This window comes from Zophobas morio, unplaced genomic scaffold, assembly GCF_036711695.1.
Source record: "Zophobas morio isolate AGI-343-1 ecotype UQ-CSIRO unplaced genomic scaffold, CSIRO_AGI_Zmor_V1 ptg000332l, whole genome shotgun sequence".
Lineage (NCBI taxonomy): Eukaryota > Metazoa > Arthropoda > Insecta > Coleoptera > Tenebrionidae > Zophobas > Zophobas morio.
The window spans coordinates 115,132-130,717 of record NW_026972436.1 but is presented as its reverse complement, the minus strand read 5'-3'; the positions used below and the strand labels follow the sequence as shown (position 1 = coordinate 130,717).

At 28.7% G+C, this 15,586-nt stretch overlaps 1 protein-coding gene and 1 long non-coding RNA gene across 5 annotated transcripts; one reads left to right on the top strand and one right to left on the bottom strand.

Annotated features, from left to right (window-relative positions):
- The first annotated feature begins 1,318 nt into the window (after positions 1–1,318).
- Positions 1,319–4,713, top strand: LOC135120049 (large ribosomal subunit protein uL24-like). 4 transcript variants are annotated; one of them, XM_064044408.1, is made up of 8 exons: positions 1,319–1,355; positions 1,456–1,543; positions 1,595–1,698; positions 1,760–1,863; positions 1,944–2,065; positions 2,374–2,463; positions 4,557–4,590; positions 4,652–4,713. In XM_064044408.1, the coding sequence occupies exons 1-8, from the start codon at positions 1,335–1,337 to the stop codon at positions 4,686–4,688; spliced, it is 600 nt and encodes a 199-aa protein (XP_063900478.1). In that variant the 5' UTR covers positions 1,319–1,334; the 3' UTR covers positions 4,689–4,713. The 4 variants fall into 4 exon arrangements, with proteins under 4 accessions (XP_063900478.1, XP_063900477.1, XP_063900480.1 ...); XM_064044407.1 differs by having other exon boundaries at positions 4,649–4,698; XM_064044409.1 differs by having other exon boundaries at positions 1,342–1,362; positions 4,649–4,698.
- Positions 4,714–14,120: 9,407 nt separating this feature from the next.
- On the bottom strand, positions 14,121–15,074 carry LOC135120037 (uncharacterized). The gene is made up of 4 exons (XR_010278477.1): positions 14,988–15,074; positions 14,833–14,922; positions 14,663–14,748; positions 14,121–14,263 (listed from the first exon to the last, which is right to left on the bottom strand). It is a non-coding gene; the product is annotated as an uncharacterized LOC135120037 (long non-coding RNA).
- Positions 15,075–15,586: the final 512 nt, after the last annotated feature.

The following is a 15,586-nucleotide window of genomic DNA, read 5'->3' as shown; positions in this document are numbered from 1 at the left end:
AACCCACTTAGCTCCTTTCGAATTTACGTTCGCAACTGTTTACAAGTGACGCAGAGCTTACTAAAACTTATTATAACCAAGATTACTCCAAAGTTAAAGAAATCGTAACTAGTTCTATCTGTTAGAACTAGTAAAAGTTAACTAGTTTGAATTTAAAGTAAGAGACAGGTGAGACTCTAGTTGACCGCCGTTACACGGGCCAAGAAATTAATTTAAATTTGCGAAAAGGTATTAGAAAATTCTCAATTGTCCAACTTATAAAGCTCTACAGTTGCATAATCTATTTCACTCCCTTAAAGTTTTATTTTATATTTCCTTTTACAGTACTTTGCTTCATCCGTGTTTTCACTTGAGTTAGCTTTACCTAGAAAAACATCAAGAGGTCAGCTCGAGTTCAGACCGCAACCAGACCAGTCTTTCGAAGACATTTGCTAGGGGCTGTTTTATTTTAAGTCCCTCTCGATTGTTTAGTTAAGTTATTTCACTTGTTAAAGTGTAATCAAAAACCGTAAATCCTCTAGTGAGAGCCGGTTAGTAGTGAGTTGACTTAAACATTAGGATAGGTAGATGGAACAAGTAGACAAATCCACCATTGCTTTAGGAGAGACAATAAACACCACCTCAATGAAGTTTCTGAGTTTTGGCTGAACGCTACAACCACTAAATTATAATAAAGTTGAAAGCCTGCATAATAAAAGGCTTTTTGATAAAACAAAATTAAGTACCACCTTAAATTGTAATTAAGTTTTTCTACTAGAAGAAAACGAAAAAAAAAAAAAACGTTTGAGTTGGTAATCTGACAATTTTATTGGATTAGTCAAACACAATTTTTCGGAAACCTACCAAGTTTGTTTTTTTATTTATTTTAAAATCAACGTATTTGTGAAAAGTAAAGAGAGGGAAAGTTATCATTATAGAAGGTCAAAGTTGCTATATTCAAATGATAGGCAATCAAAAAGCTACAAATTTCATTAGGGTGTGTTTTAAAATGTTACCAGCTCATGTATAAAACTACAAGTTTTTAAAAGAATTCTGCTAGTCATCATCACTTAAGTTGTAAGAAATGTTTATCCATATATATTTTTTTCACTTTTAACTTCCAGTTTTACAAAAGGGGGTATTCCTTCCTGCTCTTTCCTACCCCCTGGGGGTATAGTAATTGCAGTTCACTCAAACAATAAAGAAGTGGGACGACCGCTTTATTACAGCTTAAGAAATCGACAATAGCTAATTATCAGATATTTAGATGCTTATTATAGCCAATAGAAATATAACATTATGCATTATTATAACCACGTAGTTTAACGCACGTTACAATATTTAATATTCCGTAGATGGTTTACAAGTTTAAGCCGGTTTGATGTTGTTTATATTAAAATATATAAAAATATAATCTTCATTTCTACTTTTATTTAAAATTTTTTAAAGTGCTAAAAAATTTATTTAAATTTGTAGTTAAAGATCCCTCTATTGCCTTGGCTGAAAAGGCATAGAAAAATGAGGGAAGCCGTTATTCCTCGAGAAAGTTGGAAGCTTTCTGTTGGTAAGTTTTTTTTTTTTGAAACTTTTAAAATAAATATCTTTTTTTTTTTAGGGGACGAAGTTGAAGTTATTCAGGGGCCTTATTTAGGAAAAAGGGGTAAAATCATCGAAAATATATATAATGAGAACAAAGTTAGAGTAAAGGGTGTTTCTTTGGTACTTTTACTTGGATCGTTGACTTATTTATTTATTAAAATACTGTAAAATATTTTAACAGACGGTCCGGCGAATACCTGCAGCTGGTGGGAATCCTGGTGGCCTCTTTGAAAATGAAAGGCCTATACGTTACTCTGACGTGGCTTTAATTCATCCAATAAAAAAGTACTGATCAGTTCAAAAAATTTTAAGAATTTTTATATTATATATTATTTTATATGAATTTACCTTACAAAACTATTCAGTGTGCCCGTTAGAGTGAGACTAATTGTGGATAAGAAAAAAGATATAAGAACTAGAGCTACTCTCGACACTGGACACGAAATTCCGTTTCCCAAAATAGTTGAAAAGAAATTGGACAAAATACGTACGTATCTATGTACAGTTATCGTTTAACTTGTTATTATTTTTCTTAATTAAGTTAATTTGTTACAAGCTATTTTGTACAGCTTTTCTTTATAATTTAATTGTTAAGTTGCACTTTGAATTGTTATTAATATAATTATACTTTTACTTGCAATTTTTTTTTTTAAAAAAACTTATAAATTTTTGTCTAAAAATGTAATAGTAAGTTTATATTAGAAATTAAATTACTTGCTATTTTTTGTTTTACTAATTTTAGTTAAAATATTGAATTTAATTATTTTTAAAAATAATTAATTTTTTTTATCGAAGAGGCGGGCCCCAAAGACACTCCTGCTGCTGTAGTGCTTGAAAAAACGTACATTCCTTCTCTCGTTAAGCCCGATCACCAGATCCTCTTTTGTAAATTATCTTTTGCTTTTCGTTTTTTATAGTTTTTTTAGTTGAGCTTTTTACCTTTCAACGTAAAAATTATTAGAATAGGAAAAAATAATTATTTAAGAATTTTAATTTTAGTTTAAATTTCTACTATTTTTTAAAGAATTTTAATATATTAGGATTTATATAATAAATTTATTAGTAAATAAAAATTAAATAATTTTTTTACCTTTCAATTAATTAGATTTAAGTTTAAAATTTTAAGTAATTTCTCTATATAACGTCGAATATTTTTTTAATATAGTTTTTAATAATGTTTTAGGGAAATATTTATTGGGATATTAATTACAGTTCATTTCTTCTAAGCTTTAAAGTTTTAATATGTTATTATTGCCGCTTATTAATAGTTACTATATTTATCATTAATTTTCTAACTTAAATGATAAATAAAATTTGTTAAGAATTTAAATATATTTTTTGTTTGTGTTGCATTTAAATTTTTGCTTTATCAAAAATATTTAAATTTCTGATTAAAAGTTTAAGCACTTCAATGATATGTATAGCTTTGACTATTAAGTTTGCTAAGAATTTAATTTAATTTTTTTTTAGTTACTAAAGCATGTAATTTATAATAAAATTTTAAATTATTTTTTGTTGAAAATTTAGGGATGTTAATTCTTTTATGTGGTTTTGATTATTCTTCCACAACTTTTTTAGAAAGACTTGTGGCATCGATTTGCTCCTTAACCAATTTATTTATACCAATTGGAGTTTTTTTTGAAGCTTCTTTCAGTTTCTTCCTACTACCAGTTTTATTTTTGAAGAGCTTAGCAGCTTCTTTACTAAGGGGTGTACAACCAGCTTCTATCTATAGCTGACAATCATGGGATCTAAAAAAATGGTCAAGAGATACGCGATTGCCAGCCTTTCTACGTTTATTTTTCTTATTATAAACGCTCGTCTTGCACTTGCACGTCCAACTTGAATTTTTACCAGAAACATAATTTATGGCAAAAGGCTTGATATGCTCCTCGAGCTCTTTAGAGAAAAAACTGTACAGCATTATCGACTTTTTTAAGTAAAGATCGATAGCTGCTTTGTTATTCTCTTTTTGTTATGATTTCTATAACTAATAAATATTTTATCAAATATATTATTTTTACTAAACACAAATAGTATTCAAAACTTATTATAATTATGTTGTTTAGTTTTATTCTTTTACTTAATATAAATTTTACTTAAAATTTTATTAAAGTTTTGTTATTAAATAGATTTATTCACAGTTTTTTGCTGATTTAACAATTTTCAGTTTGCTTTTTTAAAAAATTAGTGTTAGATATCTCTAATTCGATTCAAAATCCTTTAAGATTTAAAAGTTTCTGGGGGAACTCTTTATATTAGATAATTATAGTTGTTAAAAATTTTTTCAGTTACTTACTATTTTTAGTTTTTTAAATGTTATTTTTTTATTTTTTATTTTATTTAATTCAGATATGAAAGATTTGAAAGTTTAATAATTGTTTTTTGAAATTTTTTTTTTGTTGAGAGAAATTTTGTTATTTTTATAAAAGATTTATTGTTAGTATTTATTTTTAATAATAACTTATAAAAGTTATTTGATTTCTTTTTGAGAAAACTTTTATACCTCTTTTAACCATCAACTATAATTAAAATTTATTTGTTAGAAATTTTTAATTTTTGGAAATATTTTTTGTATTTTTGTGAGATTTTATAAACTGCTATTATAATATATTAAAAAAAAATTCATATTATTAATTTAGTTCACAATTTCTTTAACTGTTATTTTAGTAGTTTCAACGTTTTTAAGTATTTTTATAATAATTATTGAGTCAAATAATTAAAACTTACAAAATGCTTCTGGAGTTCTATATAAGTTTTAGTAGCTTATTAAAATTTAGTTCTTCCGAAAAAGTATTGACTTTTTACATAAAATAAATTAGTTTAATTTTTTTATAAGCATATTTATTTTTTTATTTAACTTTTTAAAATTTTAGAAAAATAATTTTTTCTGTTAAATGAAATAAATAATTTATATTTTTCTGTTTACATTTAATCGTAAACTTTTTTTTTTTAAAATTTAATTAAATTCCTAAAAGCTTTGGGCCTTGATATCGAGGGCAAACCTTTTAGGTAACTTTTTTCCCCTTATACTATTTTGCTATACTTGATTAATACTTATTTGTTTCAGTAGAAACCTGAATAAAGAAGATTCGAGACGAAAAATTTAATTTGAAATATTTTTACTAAAGGAATTATTATAAATTAACTTATTTGATATATTTTTATTCATGATAAAAAACTATGTTTATTAGCGAACCCCCTTTCTGTTGTAAAAGTAAACAATTTTCAACTTTAGGTTCAACTTTAGGATTAAGCAATGTTAAAGATTTAAGTTTTAATTAATCCTAATAATCTTTAAAATCTCTGCACCTGTTGCCTTTTCAGAGTTTTATTTATTGGCGTTGGAAACTTTTTTAAGTTTGCTATTTTTTCAATGAATAAATCGTTTGGAGTATAAAAAGCAGATAATGTAAATTTTTCTATAAAAATAATTATTAATTTTTTAATGAAACGAAATAAAAGAATTATAGAAATGAAATGTAAAAAGAGTAACAAATAAATCCAAAAAACTGAAATTTTTTTATTAATCGTAGTTTTTAGTTATTTAAAAGTTTTTTTGTGCAAGCAAACTATCAACGGCTCCGTAAACCCAAAAGTGTTAATGTTAAACTAAGACATAATTTTTGAGGCTGTTTAGCGCTTTTTGAAAAAAAATTGCGACTTTAACTTTTTATTACGAGAAGGTTTATCAGCAGTTGGTGAAAATTGCATAAAGTTCTTTTTATTATTATTGATAGTTAGTACTTCATATTATTTACTACAAGGAAATAAAAAAAACTATAAAAAATTTTAATGACAGAACTAGTTATAATAATTGCGTGAGATGTTATTAAGTAACTATTTAACAGAAAAAAAATATAAATACATGTATCTCTAATTATTATATATTGCGTTATAAATTTTGTTACTTGTGTTTCTAAAACTAAATGTATAGTTTTTTAATGTTTACTTTAAATATGTAAGTATTTAAAAAAATGAAAAGTAGCTGTAATGAAATATTTATTTAAAAAACTACTTGTAAAAAAATTGTAGGAAAATACAAAACTTGAAGTGAAAGTTTATATATATGAAGGAAAAATTTTTAATCATAACTGACATAATGCAGAACATTCTAAAAGAAATTTAATTTGTTACAGAAAAAGTTTATCTATTTATGCTTTACCGTATACAGTCGGTGTACTACATAATTTTATCACAAAGAGAGGTCTCTCCACAAAGTAAAATGCTTTGCCTTTAATATTAATATATTCGCTATCTTAGATGTGCCCAGAAAATGTTTAGGCCGTTAATATTATAAAATATATGCAGGAGGAAAGTTCGTTGCTCTGGTTAATATATATTTAAATGTCCTTGCTGCTTTCCTCTGGGAGTAAAAAAGAAGTTGTTCAAACCTACTCCAAGGTGCAAAGTTCTCCAAGATGCAAAGTTTGCGCAAATTAAGGTATTCTAGTAAAATTGAGAGCATTGTTTTTAAAACCGCAGTACAAAGTAGAAATACGTAGCCACAGGAATATTTGCCCTAATCACGGCATTGTATTAAAGGAGCTCGGCTTTAAGATTTATTTGGCGTTAATATTTTTCATTAATGATAGAAAATCTATTATAGTTAAGAGTCAGTCATGCCTCCTAAATAATACACCAGATACACCAGGAAGTATCAAGGTTTGTAACAGTATTAGGGCTTAAATTTTACCTTATTTCTTTTTTCTAAGCATTTTGTGCATACAGTAAAGTTGACTTATTTTTCTACAAGTAAACTGACTTCTAAGTTAAGGGGGGATTGCACGTTATAAATTAGTTGAAGCCAGTAACTTCGAAATACATTAACTGGCATACATTCTGTGTACAAAGCCAAGAATATTAGCAGGAAAAAAATATTGCAAGGCTTTTTTTATCTTCGCGCAACAAATGCTCTTTGACTGAAAAAAAGGCATTAACGCTTTGAAATTATGTTAACTATGTACTCTTGATGAATACATAATATAAATTTGCCTCCCCTGACAGGCTTTGTCAGAACCTTCACCATATTTTTAAAAATGCAATCTCTTAAAATGAAAAACTTCCATTTTAAGACTCTGTTCAGTCAGCACTGTACAATATTTAAATTAACGTAGCCAATAAAATAAGTTACTTTCACGTAACAACTCTAAAGTTTATGTTTCAAAAATTCTAACTCATTGTGCTTATCCTCCATAATAATATGCCTCATCATATAATTGTTTATAAAGGATCGATGACCTATTAAACAAGCTCGGAAAACGGTTTTGTTCTTAAATACTTTACCCAATGCTTGCGCTTTTTTACAAGTTAAGCTCAAACTTTACTACTATATTTAAGTAATAAAAAATATATATAGATATAAATTTAAGTATTTTCAAACGTTATCAAACACTATAGTTGAGCACTTATATCGTTCCATCGCGTATAATGGAGGATATACTAAAAGAAGTACAACTAAACTAGCTAGAGCAAAGTTTGCTGAAGTGCTTTATGGGTATACAAGAGCACAAAGTTACACGCGTTATAACTCCACTATCATAACATAAGTAGCATCTTTTTTGTACTAAAAAAAAGGTCTAACTTTATAATCTTAAAGTCCCTCAAGAGATTTCAACCCTCCTATTTATACATCCAACAGTAAAGTTAATATCAAGCACGAATGCAGCTGCGAGGCAACCCCTGCGCGATAACCGCCTTTTTTGAAAAACAGAAACTCTAATGGTCGCAGGCGTGATATACTAGGCGTAACTCAAGGTTTAATTGGGGTCGTAGAAACTCTACTAAAGCATTGCGCTAACTTCAAGCGGATGCAGTGAGCACAGACCCAACTCTTACTTGCTATCGCTTGCATGTGGTTAAACTTCTATTAAAGAGCTACATTAATACTCATATTTTTAGTAATTCCTTTCAGCCTTTCTTAATACCAAAATTTTTTCTGAGGCTACGTTTTCTAATTTTGCTATTAATGAGTTAAATCATCACACGAAAATGAGTCAAATTTTCGAAAATTGTTGGTCCTTCACGCTTCCTTAGCATCTCTTTTCCTCTGCTTACACGCACTATTACTTTTAATGGTAAATAATTGTAACGAAGATCCCCTTGAAATGACGTAACATAAAAAATTCGAAGATGACTACCCCAAATAAGGTCTTTAATATACAAAAAAAGACAAATTATGGCACTGGAGAATTTTTTTTTCCGTTAATGGAAATTTAACTTTATTTATTAGAAATAATTTACGTTTTTAAAGTAGATTAAAATTCTAAATGACAAATTTTCTTAACCCTTAATCAAATAAGTTAAATACTTTCTAAAGCGATTTTTGCCTAATTTTTTTTAAAGAGGTTTGTTAACAAGTTTAATGCATCTTCTACTTGTTTTATTAAACTCAAAAATAAATCCTTTTTTAAGTTCAATTGAAAAATTGTTATAAAAGGTTTTTAACTAATCAGCTTGTTCAGTAATTAGTCATGGCTTAACAACTGAGGATTCCATTATTAAAGGTTAGGATCTAACTTTTTGAATATTGCCTAAGAGCAAAGTGCCAACTGTTTATTATAACTCTATTCTAGACGTTACTGCATGACATGTATAATAAGCGCAACGGAATATAATTAAAAAATTGTTTTTTAATTTATTAAAAAGAATATGTTTGAATTCGCTTTTATTAAACCCCATATCAATGATGTAATTATGTATTAGGCATTTTAATTCCTAATTTTATAACAAGCACTTTACGTTGCAATCGTTTAGTAGATTTGTTCATGTTTACCCGTCCTGAAGTTTAACAGAAGCAAACTTAGTAGTAATTAGGGCACCTATCAATTTTAAATACTAGAGTAACGAGATAGCTTAAAAAAATAAATTACGTTTTATAAAATCCCTATCATTTTTCTGTTTAATTTTTATAGATTAATTAGGATTGCCTTTCCAGCTCCAAAACCTTCTATGAACATTTTAAAACCGATTTTGTCGCATACCCTAAAGTAAATCCTATAAAAAACGCAGTCTATGCATGATAGCAATTTTTTTTTTTGATGCCTTGACTTTGTTTGTCAACGAGGTGGTTATATACTAATAACAATATTTTAAAAATGTAAATTAAGTTTTTGTTTGTCTCCCTTGGTCGGTGCCTTTTATATTGTTACCTAGTTTGTTTTTAACTCAAGGCCTAAATAACAATAATAATTTTCTAACATAATGCGTAGTGCATGTGAAATTTTCATTTTACCTAATTTATGAACCTCCGTAGAAAACAAGCTGATATGTTGTCTTCTTTTATCAGTTAGAGACAAACAATTTGTTAATTCCCTATTCTTTTGAAACAGGAAATTTTTTTTGGAATAAGAATAAGTAGTTTGTTTTGACTTAAAGCTTCGATATAATTAAAAATATATCATGAGGCTTTTCATGTACAAGAAGTTAAGGTTGGAAATTAACTGTGTTACTATAATATTAAACGATTGTGATAAACTATTTATAATCGTAAATTTTTTTGTTAATTAAATTTACAGCGAATATATAATAATTGAAACTCTAAAGGGTATATAAAAAAGTAAAATATATGGGAAATTGTTTTTTAAGTCTTTGGTTTGGTTGCCGCTTTATTTTAATTTTAAACTTCAATATGCGCGCCTTGAAAATTTTTTCAATTATGTTCTGCTTTGCGCTATCATCGTTGCAATATTGCGAATATAAACAGAAGTTGGTTTCCTGCAGAGCCCAAAATTGTAGGGAATTGTAAGCCATCATGACAAATACCTTTTACAGTAGACAGCATTAGAAGTTCCTATTATACTCATACCTTTTAAGGGAATTCCAGGATTGTTTAGTTACAAATATATCTATTAATTTTCACGGTCTCTCCAGCGTAACATACCTGTAAGTTTATTATTAGCACTAACACGGCAACTTTGATCATATGAAAAGTTAACTTTATTGTGTAATATTAAATGCATATAAACAGCCGAATGAGATGCTAACAATGCTATACTTAAGAGATTGAAATGCTGAAAAATAAAAAATATCTTATGTGACTCTAGAAGTAGCTGTGTTCATCTTTATATTTTTAACCTTTAAATAATTAATGGTAATATATAATTATAGTCCAAATAAGTCAACTAAAAAATTTTTCTTATTGACTAAGCATTGCGTAACTGTCAAAAATTAAGTATACAATGTACCTTTAACCTGAGAAAAACTCATGCTGTTGTATATACCAGAACTTTAGAAAATAATAACATTACCATTTTAAAAAAAAATTCATTCAGAAGCCTAGGACACTTACGTACCTTGTAAGTTTTGCCAAAAAATTATACTTTCTAATTGCATAAAATAATTTATATGTAATACTAACTTTGTAAAACCATGAAGCAATGTTAGTTTACGAGTCTCTAGGAAGTTTCTAGGAGTTGAGTATATACTCTGAACTTTGTTTTTCTTGATTGTTAAATGAAATCATTTTATGAAGGACTTATGTATTATAATGACCTAACAGAATTTTAGAAAATAATTCCATCACCACCATCAAAAAGGGTTCCTTTTACGGACTCAAAATGTTAAAAACTTTGTAAGTTTTTATAATTTTTTTAAATGTCACTGGCCTTGCTATACCAAAATTTAATTTTTTCTGTATAATTTATCAACTCCAAGATTTGAAACAAAGGTTATCTTATATTAACTTGTAGAAACATAAGAAATAACCGGCTAACTTTCATTTACGGAGGGCTATTTGGAGGGTTAACAAGTTTGGAGGAGTTGTACGTGTTTCTCATATTATAAATACACTCTAATCTCAAAGTTAGGCTTATAGAATTTTAATGGATAATCGCATAACCAATATAAACCCAGGTTCTTTTAAGGGCCTCAAAAATTTAAAGAGCCTGTAAGTCTTTCTGTGTTAGCCTATAATTATAGTGCAGCACTGATTCTTTGTAAAGTCTTATAATTAAGAAGCAGGCCCTTGAAGAGTTTTAGTAAATACTTGCATTGTTTATAATCTATTCCATGTTCACCCGCTTAATTTATTTTATAAAACGAAGAAATATAGAAATGAATCAGGTAGCTTTTCTTCACGGGAAAATGTTTGAAGGTTTAGCGAGTCTACAGGATTTGTATGCTTTCTTGAAGATTTCTGAAGGGATTACATGCGCTTAACTACTATTTTTCTTAGGTCCTTCTGGTCCAATGAAATAACGTCGATAGCTGCTAACTCTTTTAGTAGACTTTCTTTGCTAAGTTCTTTGTGCGTCACCAAATCTTCTCTGCTGAATCGCTTAAGTTTTAAAAAATTATTTGGTTTTTAGAGTTTTAGATTTTAATAAAATAACTTCAGTCAACGTGAAAACTTTTAGTAAACTGACCAACTTGAAAATCTTGTAAGTTTAAGACATTTTTTACCGAGATCTAAGGATTTTAAAGAATTACTAAGTCTGCTTGATGTTTCCCTGTAGATATTTATCTGCTAATGGCCTTCACTTTATTGGCCATAGTACTTTTAAAGATCTGTCTTCACTTGAATATTTGTAAGTATTAGAATTATTATGATAAACAATTTTATGAAGAACACGAGTAATTCGCTATTTGTTTCGAAGGTCGCTGCTTAAAAATCCGATCACCTCTCTTAATAAGAACATGTTTGAAGGCTTAATAAAATTAAAAACTTTGTAAAGATTACTGTAACTTTTTTTATTATAAGTATATTATAATAGATTTAATAGTTATTTTTATCATAAAGTTTTGGGTTTTATTGAGTTTTTATATAGACATCTCACGGTTACTCAGATTACCGTTCTTGGCTTAAATGTACTAAGTAAATTGCGATCCTTAACCACACTGTACGTAAATTATGTAGCAAGTATATCTTATCGTTCCATTAGTAATCAAGATTATATAAATTTTTTAAATAAATTATCATTAAGAACTTTCGGTAACTGTCCCATTAAAACAGTTAATGAGAAAGCATTTCAAGGCTTAACTAACTTACAAGAACTGTAAGTTTTTATTAATGCCTTGCGTTCTCCTCTAAAATGACATTTTCCGGACATATAGAAGCTTTTTCAATAACAAATTAATATCAATTGCCCCTAACACTTTCAAGGATCTCCCATCTTTAACGCGCTTGTAAAAAAAATATTAACTATTTTTCATGTTATTATATATCATATATTATTATAATTAATACTCTAGGGATCTAAGGTATAACCCTTTGACCTTTATCGCTCCCGACGCATTTCATGAAACTTTTAAACTTAGTAGCCTGTACACCAAGTCTATAAAATAATATTTATATTCATGCTTACTTCTATGTCGATGGTTATTCAACAGAGTGCTCAACCTTGGCGCGAAATTCCCTTGCTGTTCACGAGTGATTCTTCATAAAAGATTCGGCGTTGATCCAATACGCGAGATGCATTGCGAGCATCTAGGAATATATAGATTATATAACCTTTCGCTCAAAATTATAACCGATTGTTTTAATAGTACTGAATTAGCAATCTATCAAAAATTTGCTCAATAAATAAATTATCAAGTTAACGAAATGAACTTCCTACATATTACTAGTTTGACATAAAGTAACTAACGATATTACCTTATAAAACTTATTATGTTTATTTAATTTGATATAAGTTGAACTTGAACACTTGTTTTATTATTTTTTAAAGTATAACGTTAAGTTCCAGGATGATACTACCAATTTAACGACATGAATGAGTAATAAAAAATTTTGGGCATACATAAAAACTTGGTCACTAGAGCTAAGCTTTAATGTCCGGCCACTAGTAGTATTATAATTAAGCTTTAATAATCGCGAGAGAGCTTATTGTCTTCACGAACCAGTTAAAGTAAGACGACCAAAAGAAAAGTACTACCCCGTGGACGTTTATTATCGGGTATTCGTCTCGACTGTAGTAGAAGAGCTATCAAATAGCGCGGTAGGTTGTACAGAATCAAAAAGGCAAAGCCTCCGCTTTTAGGGTCTACACTTTTTAACAGAAACGACATTGACATCTTTACGCTGCATTAATTCCAGCAGCTCGCCTTTCTTGTAGCGTACACCAACGTCGTTTTATTGGTTTTAACAATCTTTAGCGGTCGCTTGGGTACCCATAATGAAGAGTTTTTTTAGACAAGCTGCCAGTAAAGTCAGTATCTCTCGTACTTGTAGCGGAGTAATGGTTCTTAGCTGCTGCTGTCTTGGTCGTCGAAAGAGTTCTTGAGAAAACGTCTGTCCCGTCACTGATTTCGCTCGTTGACTTGCTGATGTGGAAAAAATATATTTGTGAAATATTGTACATATGCAATAGCTGACAGCACGGACCTCCCCACAATTAGTGGTCTAGGTGCGCAACACTTGAGACTGCTGACACTTTATCACTAAATTGTCTTCCATGCGTTTGAGACAGAGTGGAGCAATAATACAATCCTGCTTGCTAAGAGCAAAGTATTGTGGACCCATACAGAGATTATTTTGTAATAATAAATTCTTATTTACGAATAACATGGTTGCAATGCACAGACAGCAGGCCCTTCACTCTCCAGCAAGCGCACAAGCACTAGCTGTAATGGCCTCCCAATAGAGTTTTCGTCAGTCTGGCGAGTTTTAAAGGGTTGCGCAATTCGAAGGATGAAAATTCCACAGTACGAAGTGTCATTCAATGCCGAGTGCAAGGTGAAGACAAGCGTTCATTTTTGCTTGGGTAGTGCACTCATTCTCGTTAAGAGGGGCGATAAAGAGGCTTTCTCCTTTCAATTTTTTTTTTGAATATTCCGAAGTTGTACTCGCATTTATATTGTTATAAATACACTAAGAGAATGTATTTTTACGTGTTTTCTTAGTTAGCTTAGTTAGTATTTAAAGGAATATTATTAAACATTTTATAACTTTAACTACTTGTAATTTTTTTTTTTAAAAATTATAAATATAGTAAAGGAAGCCAGGCTTTCCTTCTCCTGGCGGTGGTATTAAAACGGTATTTGACCATCTCAGGCCAATTGGCGGGAGTTTGAACCGATTCGTTTCCGATATCCCTTCATCCCTCGGGAGCTGGAGGGACGTCTAAATTTAGGCTAAGCAGCCTGCGCTTGCCTTACTGCACTGCGAAAGTCATGTATAAAATTTTCTTTTAAGAAGTAAAAATGCAAAGCGTGCTAAACTTTTTTGTATTTATAAAAATAATTTTTGGTCAAAAATCGAACTGTCTGTCAAGTAATTAGAACCCTTTATATAGCCCTAAACTAGAAAGCGATTTACACGGTAACATAATAAAAAAGGAAAATGAGGTATAAGGGTCTGTTTAAGAGATTTTCTTATTATTTCGTAAGAATTTATAATTAACAAAAACTCAATTAATAATAAGTATAATATCTTTTAGCGTAACCAGAGGAGATAGAAAAACGTGTGCCTACTTAAAGTAGTCTATTTACATTTTTAGTAGAACTACGCCTTAGAGAGATATTCAAGAAAAATTAATACTTTAAGCAACTTCTAAAATATTTCTTATTAAAGCTTTTATATTAGTTCACTCTTGTTGGCTTCTTCGTTTGACTTGAGATTACTAAATTTTTCCTCCCATTCTTTTAGTTCGGCCTGATACTGCGCGTACTTTTCTTCATATTCAACAACTCGAAGGCCTAATCTTCTTAAAGCAACTTGTTTATAAAAAGGTGGTAGTAACCCAACCTATTTATTATAATAAGAATAATTAAAAATATTTGTTGAAAGTAAATTACATTTTCAAACTCTGAGTTTTTTCTTAATCTAAAACAATGAAAAAATATTTCCGAGGATATCCTAACAATTATTCTGATAATAATATACTTGACTCTGGGTTACAATTTTTTAAAATAATTAAAAATATGCTTTTTTAAATAAATATGTTTGACATTTTATTATAAAAATATGAAAAAATTTTAAAAAAACTTGTAATATTACCCAGAAAGAAAAAAATATAATAGACCTTAACAACAAAGAATTTAATATTAAGATACATAACACTCTGTATGTTATAAAAATATAATCAACGGTAATTATTATAATAATGTAAGTTAAAGAAGCAGGCTTAATTAAAGTAGCGCATACCTTGGCAAGGAGCTTAGCAACAGGATCCGTGGGTTCAGCTCCTAAAGCAAGCCAAAACTTTATTCTTTCAATATTAAAAAGTGCACCTTTTAAAGTTTTATGGAGAGAGATTTTAAAGTTGTTTATCAATAATAATATATTTGAAACAACCATTTAAAAATAAAAATTACTTCTTGTATTATTTTTATCTAACATAGGGTCAAACTTTCCAAGAATTTCAATAAACTTACCGTCCCTTTTGTAAACATTTTTTGCGGCCACTGTAGCGAACAAATAATAGTTTATATTAGAATAAAAATAGTAAACGATACCATTAAGAAAAAACCTATCCTATAAAAAGGTTTATTCCTCCGCCCAAAACGTTGAAATCTTATGCGAAGTTTTTCCCACATTATTTTAAATAATATTAAACAAATTCTGCCTTAACATATATATATTGACCGCAACTACCAAAAAAAAGCGTAAGCAGGTAAGTATCTCAGGAAACCCTGACTGACAATTACAAAAGCAATTGGCTGAGCCGTAATAGACCTTCGAACAAACAAAGAAATTACTTAAAAGCTAAAGATATCTATCCTACAAAAAAAATTGAACCTCTTTAAATTTAAAAATTATAGTACTTTTTGTAACGAAAAGTAAGTGTAATTTGTAAATTGATATCTCTTCTGTAGTATAATAGTTCTTCTACAAAAAAAAAGTTTAAAAACTAAGAAAATGTACACCGAAATAAAATACAAAAAGCTTTAATAGTACAGTTACACCCCGTTACACTTGGCAACCTGTTTATTGTATGTAAAAAGAAACTTCTAGCTGGTTTTTTCACTTTAATCCATAAACAAGGTAGACACATTACTTTATGAAAAACTGATAAGCTAATATTATAATCCTACACACAAGAATATTAAACTAAATATAAATTTTTCT